Source organism: Musca autumnalis, unplaced genomic scaffold (genome assembly GCF_047663935.1).
Source record: "Musca autumnalis isolate F117 unplaced genomic scaffold, ASM4766393v1 scaffold_2, whole genome shotgun sequence".
NCBI classification, from domain to species: domain Eukaryota; kingdom Metazoa; phylum Arthropoda; class Insecta; order Diptera; family Muscidae; genus Musca; species Musca autumnalis.
Window position 1 is genome coordinate 162985507 of NW_027411755.1, and position 11877 is coordinate 162997383.

General features: G+C 43.4%; 1 protein-coding gene and 1 long non-coding RNA gene across 2 annotated transcripts in view; one reads left to right on the forward strand and one right to left on the reverse strand.

The window, feature by feature from the left end:
• The window catches only part of LOC141394801 (protein eyes shut-like), a 423861-nt gene that overhangs the window by 380418 nt on the left and 31566 nt on the right, over nt 1-11877 (forward strand). The window contains 3 exon segments of the mRNA XM_073969695.1: nt 5705-5997; nt 6424-7084; nt 7180-7343. Of these exon segments, the coding sequence (XP_073825796.1) occupies nt 5705-5997; nt 6424-7084; nt 7180-7343 (1118 nt within the window).
• Nucleotides 1-11877, reverse strand: part of LOC141394803 (uncharacterized) — a 340204-nt gene that overhangs the window by 315261 nt on the left and 13066 nt on the right. The gene's annotated exons all lie outside the window — the stretch shown is intronic.

The following is an 11877-nucleotide window of genomic DNA, read 5'->3' on the forward strand; positions in this document are numbered from 1 at the left end:
CCTTTCTTTCAGAAAGGCTCTATAGAGGCATCCTTTCTTTCAGAAAGGGTCTACAGAGGCACCCTTTCTTTCAGAAAAGGTCTATAGAGGCACAATTTCTTTCAGAAAGGGTCTATAGAGGCGCCATTTGTTTCAGAAAGTGTCTATAGAGGCACCCTTTCTTTCAGAGAGGGTCTATGGAGGCGCCCTTTCCTTCAGAAAGGATCTATACAGGCACCCTTTCTTTCAGAAAAGGTCTATAGAGGCACCCTTTCTTTCAGAAAGGTTTTATAGAGGCACCCTTTCTTTCAGAAAGGGTCTATAGAGGCACCCTTTCTTTTAGAAAGGGTTTATAGAGGCACCCTCTCTTTCAGGAATGGTCTATAGATGTACCCTTTCTTTTATACAGGGTCTATAGAGGCACCCTTTCTTTCAGAAAGGTTCTATAGAGGCACCCTTTCTTTCAGAAAGGTTCTATAGAGGCACCCTTTCTCTCAGAAATGGTCTATAGAGGAACCCTTTCTTTCAGAAATGGTCTATAGAGGCACCCTTTCTTTCAGAAAAGGTCTATAGAGACAGCCTTTCTTTCAGAAAAGGTCTATAGAGACACCCTTGCTTTCAGAAAAGGTCTATAGAGACACCCTTTCTTTCAGAAAAGGTCTACAGGCACCCTTTCTTTCAGATAGGGTCTATAGAGGCACCCCTTCTTTTAGAAAGGGTTTATAGAGACACCCTCTCTTTCAGGAATGGTCTATAGAGGCACCCTTTCTTTTAGAAAGGGTCTATACAGGCACCTTTTCTTTCAGAAAAGGTCTATAGAGGCGCCTTTCCTTCAGAAAGGGTCTATACAGGCACCCTTTCTTTCAGAAAAGGTCTATAGAGGCACCCTTTCTTTCAGAAAGGGTCTATAGAGGCGCCATTTCTATCAGAAAGTGTCTATAGAGGCACCCTTCATTTCAGAGAGGGTCTATAGATGCACCCTTTCTTTCATAGAGGGTCTGTAGTGGCACCCTTTCTTTTAGAAATGGTTTATAGAGGCACCCTTTTATTCAAAAATGGTCTATAGAGACACCCTTTCTTTCAGAAATGGTCTATAGAGGCCACCTTTCTTTGAGAAAGGGTCTATAGAGGCACCCTTTCCTTCAAAAAGTTTTTATAGAGGCACCCGAAAGAAAGGATGCCTCTATAGACCATTCCCGAAAGAAAGGGTGCCTCTATAGACCCTTTCTGAAAGAAAGCTATAGAGGCACCCCTTCTTTTAGAAAGGGTTTATAGAGGCACCCTCTCTTTCAGGAATGGTCTATAGAGGCACCCCTTCTTTTAGAAAGGGTTTATAGAGGCACCCTCTCTTTCAGGAATGGTCTATAGAGGCACCCTTTCTTTCGGGAATGGTCTATAGAGGCAACCTTTCTTTCGGGAATGGTCTATAGAGGCACCCTTTCTTTCGGGAATGGTCTATAGAGGCACCCTTTCTTTTAGAAAGGGTCTATAGAGGCACCCTTTCTTTTAGAAAGGGTCTATAGAGGCACCCTTTCTTTCAGAAAGGGTCTATAGAGGCACCATTTCTTTGAGGAAGGGCCTATAGAGGCACCCTTTCTTTCAGAAAGTGTCTATAGAAGCACCCCTTCTTTTAGAAAGGGTTTATAGAGGCACCCTCTCTTTCAGGAATGGTCTATAGAGGCACCCTTTCTTTTAGAAAGGGTCTATAGAGGCACCCTTTCTTTCAGAAAGGTTCTATAGAGGCATCCTTTCTCTCAGAAATGGTCTATAGATGCACCCTTTCTTTCAGAAAAGGCCTATAGAGACACCCTTTCTTTCAGAAAAGGTCTATAGAGGCACCCCTTCTTTTAGAAAGGGTTTATAGAGACACCCTCTCTTTCAGGAATGGTCTATAGAGGCACCCTTTCTTTCAGAAAGGGTCTATAGAGGCACCATTTCTTTCAGGAAGGGTCTATAGAGGCACCCTTTCTTTCAGAAAGGGTATATAGAAGCACACTTTCTTTCAAAATGGGTCTATAGAAGCCTACTTTCTTCCAGATTGGGTCTATAAAAGCGCAATTTCTTTCAGAACGGGTCTATAAAAGCGCAATTTCTTTCAGAACGGGTCTATAGAAGCACCCTTCTTTCAGAAAGGGTCTATAGAAGCACCCTTCTTTCAGAAAGGGTCTATAGAAGCACCCTTTCTTTCAGAAATGGTCTATAGAAGCACCATTTCTTTCAGAAGGCTCCATAGAAGCACCGATTTATGAGAAAGGGTTTATAGAAGCACCCTTTCTTTCAGGAATGGTCTATAGAGGCACCCTTTCTTTCGGGAATGGTCTATAGAGGCACCCTTTCTTTCGGGAATGGTCTTTAGAGGTACCCTTTCTTTTAGAAAGGGTTTATAGAGGCACCCTCTCTTTCAGTAATGGTCGATAGAGGCACCCTTTCTTTCGGGAATGGTCTATAGAGGCACCCTTTCTTTCGGGAATGGTCTATAGAGGCACCCTTTCTTTTAGAAAGGGTGTATAGAGGCACCCTTTCTTTCAGAAAGGTTTTATAGAGGCATACTTTTTTTCAGAATGGGTCTATAGGAGCACCCTTTCTTTCAGAAAGGGTCTATAGAGGCACCCCTTCTTTTAGAAAGGGTTTATAGAGGCACCCTCTCTTTCAGTAATGGTCTATAGAGGCACCCTTTCTTTAGGGAATGGTCTATAGAGGCACCCTTTCTTTCGGGAATGGTCTATAGAGGCACCCTTTCTTTCAGAAAGGTTTTATAGAGGCATACTTTCTTTCAGAATGGGTCTATAGGAGCACCCTTTCTTTCAGAACGGGTCTATAGAAGCACCCTTTCTTTCAGAAAGGGTCTATAGAAGCACCCTTCTTTCAGAAAGGGTCTATAGAAGCACCCTTCTTTCAGAAAGGGTCTATAGAAGCACCCTTTCTTTCAGGAATGGTCTATAGAGGCACCCTTTCTTTCGGGAATGGTCTATAGAGGCACCCTTTCTTTCGGGAATGGTCTATAGAGGCACCCTTTCTTTTAGAAAGGGTTTATAGAGGCACCCTCTCTTTCAGTAATGGTCGATAGAGGCACCCTTTCTTTCGGGAATGGTCTATAGAGGCACCCTTTCTTTTAGAAAGGGTCTATAGAGGCACCCTTTCTTTCAGAAAGGTTTTATAGAGGCATGCTTTTTTTCAGAATGGGTCTATAGGAGCACCCTTTCTTTCAGAAAGGGTCTATAGAAGCACCTTTTTTCAGAAAGGGTCTATAGAAGCACCATTTCTTTCAGAACGGGTCTATAGGCACCCTTTCTTTCAGATAGGGTCTATAGAGGCACCCCTTCTTTTAGAAAGGGTTTATAGAGGCACCCTCTCTTTCAGTAATGGTCTATAGAGGCACCCTTTCTTTCGGGAATGGTCTATAGAGGCACCCTTTCTTTCGGGAATGGTCTATAGAGGCACCCTTTCTTTCGGGAATGGTCTATAGAGGCACCCTTTCTTTCGGGAATGGTCTATAGAGGCACCCTTTCTCTTAGAAAGGGTCTATAGAGGCACCCTTTCTTTCAGAAAGGTCTTATAGAGGCACCCTTTCTTTCAGAAAGGGTCTATAGAGGCACCATTTCTTTGAGGAAGGGTCTGTAGAGGCACCCTTTCTTTCAGAAAGGTTCTATAGAAGCATCCTTTCTCTCAGAAATGGTCTATAGATGCACCCTTTCTTTCAGAAAAGGTCTATAGAGACACCCTTTCTTTCAAAAAAGGTCTATAGGCACCCTTTCTTTCAAATAGGGTCTATAGAGGCACCCCTTCTTTTAGAAAGGGTTTATAGAGACACCCTCTCTTTTAGGAATGGTCTATAAAGGCACCCTTTCTTTCATAAAGGGTCTATAGAGGCACCATTTCTTTCAGGAAGGGTCTATAGAGGCACCCTTTCTTTCAGAAAGGGTATATAGAAGCACCCTTTCTTTCAAAATGGGTCTATAGAAGCCTACTTTCTTCCAGATAGGGTCTATAAAAGCGCAATTTCTTTCAGAACGGGTCTATAGAAGCACCCTTCTTTCAGAAAGGGTCTATAGAAGCACCCTTCTTTCAGAAAGGGTCTATAGAAGCACCCTTCTTTCAGAAAGGGTCTATAGAAGCACCCTTTCTTTCAGAAATGGACTATAGAAGCACCATTTCTTTCAGAAGGCTCCATAGAGATAGATTTATGAGAAAGGGTTTATAGAAGCACCCTTTCTTTCAGGAATGGTCTATAGAGGCGCCCTTTCTTTCGGGAATGGTCTATAGAGGCACCCTTTCTTTCGGGAATGGTCTATAGAGGCACCCTTTCTTTTAGAAAGGGTTTATAGAGGCACCCTCTCTTTCAGGAATGGTCTATAGAGGCACCCTTTCTTTCGGGAATGGTCTATAGAGGCACCCTTTCTTTTAGAAAGGGTCTATAGAGGCACCCTTTCTTTCAGAAAGGTTTTATAGAGGCATACTTTCTTTCAGAATGGGTCTATAGGAGCACCCTTTCTTTCAGAAAGGGTCTATAGAAGCACCTTTTTTCAGAAAGGGTCTATAGAAGCACCATTTCTTTCAGAACGGGTCTATAGAAGCACCCATTATTTTAGAAAGGGTCTTTTAAAGCACCAATTGTGAGGAGACGGCCTAGCCCAAGAGAAACGACGTGTTGCTAGATGGTGTCTTTTGTCAGACGAGGTGACACTATAGGTATATACAATCTATCTCCGCTAATTCAGGTCCTGATTTGCCATGTAAAACGTACAGCTATCAATATGCTCAGCCGGCACTATACTTCTCTGGTCCTTGCCGAAAACCGAATGCCCAACTGATGATGAGCATTAAAGTCCCCTAAGACAATTGGTTATGGCCTTCCAAAAGCGAGCTATTGTTGGGCCTATAACCTGGAGTGCAGCTTTTTATTGAAGGGGTGTATGCGTCAAGCAACTGTACCTTGACAGTTCCGCATCCGACTGATACCCTCATACATTCCATATCATTGGGTCATTATACACAGGCTCAGGCGAGATATGTAGGTCTATATTGACCAGACTTCTATAATATGAAAGCAAATCCTCTGCTCCTCTTCTGGTGCGTTCTTTCCTTAGTACGTTATAAGCATCATAACGCTGTAATCTGCAGTAGTTCATGAGCCGCGACCATGATATTCTTCCGGATCATAAAACCCACTATTTCCTCGTTCTAAACTCGGATTTCATTGCAATTAAATTGCAGAACGGATGCATTTTCAGGGATTGGAACAGCAAAGGCTGTTGTTAAGTGCTGCATGTGCGGTTGGAGGGACTGCGACGGAGTCTCGCAATCTGATGGCGACAACGACGACTCACTGGAGCTTGTGTTCACGCAGCAACATAGTCCCTGTCGTACTCCCTCACATGGTCCAGAGTGTACAGCAACACCTGAGATGTGCATCCGGCATCTCTTGCATCGCTCCAACGTTTGGGTGTGCTGAATAGTTTTTTTTTTTCATATTGATCCTGTGGTTTCCTCCGGACCAAAAGAGTTCGGATTAGGCATTCCGGGATATGCTGCTCCTAACACAGAAAAATGATACCAATACAAACATATGTACACTGAGGTGGGAGTCGCTGAACCGGAACACGGATGTTGTGTGATTCCAGGTCAATCCGGTATCGAACATGGTTTTGTTTGTTTTTTTTTTATTTGTAAAATGATTTGCCGTTCAAAAACATTTTTATTAATATTTCCCCATTCCTTATTACAGAGACGCCTTGGATGGTTTTGGTATTACCGAATGTGGTTCGCTGGCCTGCCTATCCAGCCCCTGCCGCAATGGTGCCGCTTGTATTAAAATCGAAACCAATGAAGTCGATGAAAATGGTGACAAAGTGGAAAAATGGAAGTGTAAATGTCCCACCGGCTATATGGGTCCCACATGTGAGATATCGGTGTGTGAGGATAATCCATGCCAATATGGCGGAACTTGTGTACAATTTCCGGGCAGTGGTTACCTTTGTTTGTGTCCTTTGGGTAAACATGGACACTATTGTGAACACAGTAAGTTTTTTTGTTCCGAGGAAATCTAAACCAAGGAGAAGAGTATTGTAGTGATTGATGCACCCCCATACCCAGTTTTGAAATTTTTATTTAAAAAAAAACTTGAACTTTATAATTTAAAAAAATGCCGCCATTTTCATAAAAAGTTATTTTGAAAAAATTATGATTTTTGGTAAGAATTTTTGTTTGCAGATCATCTCGGATGATGCTACTGAACCAAAGGAAATAATCAATTTGTTTTGTTTTATTTTTTAAAATTTTGAAAAAATCCTTTCTATTCCAAATTCCTTTCCATGCTACGATATCCAATGTTTACTCCTCCCTCTCCCCTCTCTTAATGCACCGAAAAAAATGTTGTTGCTCTGTATGCTCTAGCCTACCTACCTCCTTTGTCAGTATTCCTTGATGCAAATGCAAATTTTTCAGACCTGGAAGTGGCGCTGCCTTCATTCTCGGGCAGTGTCAATGGCCTCTCTTCGTTTGTGGCCTACACTGTACCCATACCCTTGGAGTACTCCATGGAATTGAGTTTCAAGATCTTACCACAAACCATGTCACAGATTGCCTTGTTGGCCTTTTTGGGCCAGCCTGGCTATCACGATGAGAAGAGCGATCATTTGGCAATTAGTTTTATCCAAGGCTATATTATGCTTACCTGGAATTTGGGTGCTGGACCAAGAAGAATATTTACCCAAAAACCTATCGATTTTCGTTTGGATGCACCACGTGTGCCGTATGAAATTAAAGTGGGACGAATTGGGCGCCAAGCATGGCTATCCGTTGATGGTAAATTTAATATCACAGGACGTTCACCGGGCAGTGTTAGCCGCATGGATGTTTTACCCATTCTGTATTTGGGTGGCCATGAGATTGCCAATTTCAATACACTGCCGCATGACTTGCCGCTGCATTCAGGATTCCAAGGCTGCATCTATGATGTGCATCTTAAAGCTGGCCAAGTTACAGTGCCGCTGCAGGAGACACGCGGTGTAAGAGGTCGTGGTGTGGGCCAGTGTGGTACACGAGAATGTCATCGTCATGCATGTCAGCATGATGGTGCATGTCTTCAGCATGGAGCCACATTTACGTAAGTAATACTGCAACAACACTGAAATGCGATCAAATAATTAATGCCTCAATGTTTCTGCTTTCTTCTTTCCTTTCCATCTTCCGCACACACAGTTGCATATGCCAGGAAGGATGGTATGGCCCATTGTGTGCCCAACCCACAAATCCTTGTGACTCGTTTAACAATAAATGTTCCGATGAATCGACATGCGTGCCATTGGTCAACGGATATGAATGTGACTGTCCGGTGGGTCAAACGGGCAAAAATTGTGAAGAAGGTAAGTGTACGAGTATCCAATTCAAAATGAAATTCCATAACAAGACAGCACTGCTGTCTGCCGTACATCAAAACGTACGTTCAGCCGGTAAGTGCCCCCTCCATAAGAAGAGGTTAATGAAATGTGATTGTAAGAATATAAAATGTGTAAAGTGCTAATTGGGAATATGTATCATTTCATGGCTAAATTAGCAGAGGATAACGAAGTTTATTTGTTCAAATTTCAACCGAAGGGTGTGCGTGTGTTTATGTCTGCCTTTAGAAGTTATGCAGGTTAGTGATGAGATTAATTATGGAAAATGCCATTATATTGCATTTGAAAAATTAATGCCAATAAGTCCGATGTCATTTGGGGTTTTTGTGAATGTGGCTGGAGTTGAGGTAGGTGTGGTTGAACATAAATAAACTCAGGGCCTTTTCAATTAAAGAACTATGTAAAATTGAACTAAAATATGAATTTAAAACAAGTAAGAAGACCAAAGCTATGTAGACTTAGCCGCCCAAGACTGTAACAGAAAATAATGAGCAAACAAAATCTTTCGTCCCGACAATAAAAAAATTTTCGCAAAATAAAATTTCTGTATCTTCCCCAGCATCAGAAATAGCTATCCACTTGCCGCTCATCGAATAAGCAGCACAGCACGAAAACAGCTCTGCACGCCATCTCAACCAGAGCAAGCTATGCTATACAATGGTGTTGGTGACGTTAGAATTACCAAAAGCCTTTAATGCTGATATGCACTCCACTCTATTTAAGGACATTGAGCAGACTATCCTCCGACTAGGTATTAAACGTTGGATAATCAATTATATGTGTGGACGCCAGTCGTACACGGAAATCAGGAACAAGTGTTTCAAGCCCCGTAAAGTGAAGCAGAGAGTTACCCAGGGTGGGGTAATATCTCCGTTACTGTTTAGCCTATACATCTCCTGTATTGCGGCATTGATCTAATCCAATCCCACGGCGGCGGGTTCTTCACTACCGGATTTAACCATAACCAGACAGCATTCGTGTTCTGGCCAGCGGCAGAGCCGTCAGTATATACATGTTTGTATTTGTATCGGTTTTCCGTGTTGGGAACAGCATATCCCGGAATACCCGCACTGGATTCATTTGGTCCGCGCTGTAGACAGAGGAAACCCCAGGACCAATATGGATGATGTCACTTTTTCACATCCGCATCCACCACATTCAAATATTGCTGAGATGTAATAGATACCTGTAGTGGGTGCATCTCAAAGATGCTCTGGACACGTCCATGTGAGGGACTAAGTTGTTGCATGGTGCGTAAACACCGCCCCCAGTGAGTCGTCCTCAACAGAATATGAGACTCCCCCGCAGTCCCAATAACAGCAGCCATAAACGCAGCACTTATTACCAGCCATTGCTGTTCCAATCCCTGACAATGCATTATTTTTGCGATTTATTTTCGATGGACGCCATGGTGAGATCGAGGAAATAGTGGATTTCATGAGTTGGAACCAAACTCAACAACAACTGCAGCTTACAGCGTTGTCATGGTTACAACGCACTAAGTGAAGATGGCGGATTAGCTTTCCTATTGCACCAATCTGTTCAATGCAGACCAATTTCGCTTGAACCTGGCTCTAATAACCCGTTTATGCAATGTATGGAGGTAGCAGTCAGGTGTGGAACTGCCAAGGTAGATTTGCTTAACGTATACATCCCGCCGATAAATAGCAGTAGTCCAGGTTATAGGCCCAAGGTAATAACCGATGTTGGGGGCTTTAATGCTCATTCGGTCATCGGAAATAACCAGAAAGGTATAGTGCTGGCTGATTAGATTAATAGCTCTGCGTTTTGCACGGTCAATGAGGACACCCTACCAGAATTAGTGGAGTGTGTCACAGTTCGCCAAATACAACCAACGTGTCACCTAGCAACCTGTCGTTTCCCTTGGGTCAGGCCATCTTCGCATTATTGTTTACATTAGCAGACCGCCCGATTTCATCACCTCCGAACGCCGCAATTTCATCAATCATGGGAAAGCTAATTAGCCTAGTTTCAGAGAGTTCACTAATCAGCGCTTCAGAAATCTGCCCGACTCTTCTGATGTTCGGGCAGCAGATAGGACGCTGAGAGACATCATCACAGATACATCAACTTGCCATATACCTGGTGGTCGAATATCAGAAGTGAGGCCAAATTTTCCAGCAGAGGGTACGGCATTGGCAAATGAGTGTGATGAACTTTGTCGTGCCAACCCCAGTGTCAGAGAGGTGACACTGAAAGTTAACAGGTTGGTCGGAACAAGTGGCTAAATAATGTGAAGAGTTGCAACATTGGAGCCGGTATAAGTGAATTGTGGACAACGGCTGTCACTCTCGAAACCGCGAAAAAGGAATGTACGACACGTTTAGCGACCATACGCTGACTTATCTGAAGATATGCATGAGTGTTTTTAATCGACAATTTGCCAAGCACCCCGGTAGTGACAGGGTGAAAAGAAGACTACTATGTCGCATTGCATTCCTTCCCAACCCTTCTGATATTCGGGTAGAAGAAAGAACGTTCCGAGGCATCATCATAATCGAATTCCCGAAATGACACTAAATTTCCCAACATAGACGACGGGAATAACAAATAAGCGTAACGAGCTTCGTCGAGCCAACTCAGTGACCCCATAGTCAATGTGCTGACAATGGAATTTAAGAGGTTGGTCGGACGGAACTATTGGCTAAATCATCTGAAAAGCTGTAACATTCGAGCCGGTATAAGTGAATTGTATTGAATCTCCATGGTAATGCTGTAGAATCTCCATGGTAATGCTGAAACAGCTGGATTAGTCGAGTACCTCAACTAAGTTCTCAACCTGTTGCTAGCCACCCACATCGTTCTCGAAGTCTGGAAAATGGACAGGTTGGTCCCGCTACTAAAGCCAGATAAGGATGCCAGGAAAGGTGAATCGAACAGGCCGATTTCGCTTTTGTCACCCGTAGCAAAGGCTCTTGTGCCTTTACTCCTCCCCAGCGTCAGAGATAACTATTCATCTGTCGATCATCTGCATGGATTCCGTAAGCAGCACAGCACAGCAGTGCTGCACGCCATCTCCACACATATTAGTTTAGGACTTAACCAGAAAAGGGCGTCCGATAGAACAGTGATGGCGGTCCTCGACTTATCAAAAGCCTTTGATACTGTCAAGCACTCCATGCTGTTTGAGGACATTGAACGGGCTACCCTCCTGCCAAGTTGGAAATGTTGAATAATCAATTATATGTGTGGACTCCAGTCGGACGAGGAATTCAGGAACAATAAGTCCAAGCCCCGTAGAGTGAAACAGGGGGTTTCACAAGGTGGGGTGATATCTTTGGAACTGTAAAACCTTTACCTCTCCTACATACCACCCCCTCCAGACGGCATTCAGATCGTAACATATGCGGATAAGTGTACGATCTTGGCGTCAGGTACGTTCCCTGGTGTCATTTGTGAAGGGCTAAAAAAGCGCTAAATGTTTCCACGCGAGGAATATGCAAATATCCGCTACTAAATCTACGGTCACTCTGTTCACCGCATGGACTGCAGAAGGGAGCACTGAGTTGAATGTCATGGTCGATGGTAGCAAAATTCCGACCACCAACTACCCCAAGATTCTAGGGGTCACATTCGACATCATATTCACGTCGTCCACGCATGCCACAGCTATCGCGACAAGCTGAGATTTAGGAACAAGGCCCTCCAGTCCATAGCCGGCAGAACTTGTGGTGCAGAAAAAGAAATCTAATTTAACACATATAACGCGATAGGTCGGTCTGTGGTACGCTTTACAGCACCAGTATATAAGCCCAACACGAAGAAAAAATATTCAAAACTGTCAGAATGCCGCCCTGATAACTGCAACAGGTTGCCTTGAAATTTCTTTCGGTTCTTTCTTTCTTTCATTCTTTCATGTTTCGGTGACAAAATTCGTCAGGATTTCTTCTTTGCTTGTGAGCACAAGGAAGATTTTAGAGAGCCTGACACTCAACAACGTCTAAGCACGAGCGTAAACTTCATGGAAGCCTGTGGTCGCCACCGTTGACCTATAAGGACTCATAAGCTGTCATCCCTACTGCATTGTTCGCCATAACAACGCCGATATATGTAGACCCAATTTCCCAAGTACTTCGAGTTAGATCTTACAGATATTTTGGTTGTGCTCCTGATATTTCTTCCATGCAGCGTGTTAGGGTTATACCGCCCATGATCGGTCGCCAGAGCCACGTTTGCACGAACAGAGGACAAGAAGCCACAAGTAGACAGTGGGTGAGGTTGAAGTTTGAAGAGGATTTGTTCTCTTTCCCCAATTCACAATTTTTTATTTCCGTATTTATGTCCAAAAAGGGCATATTTTTGTCAATTAGGCGAGAATTTTCTATAATTAGGGGATTCTAGGATTTTGTTTCTTTATTTATTTCCGCGCGGGAAATAATTCGAGGGAAATATTCATGGGCAATCAAGTGAACAAATATATTATTCGCATAACTCTTCCGATTGTCCTCGCACGACATACAGCACCTTTTCAAATGCCCTG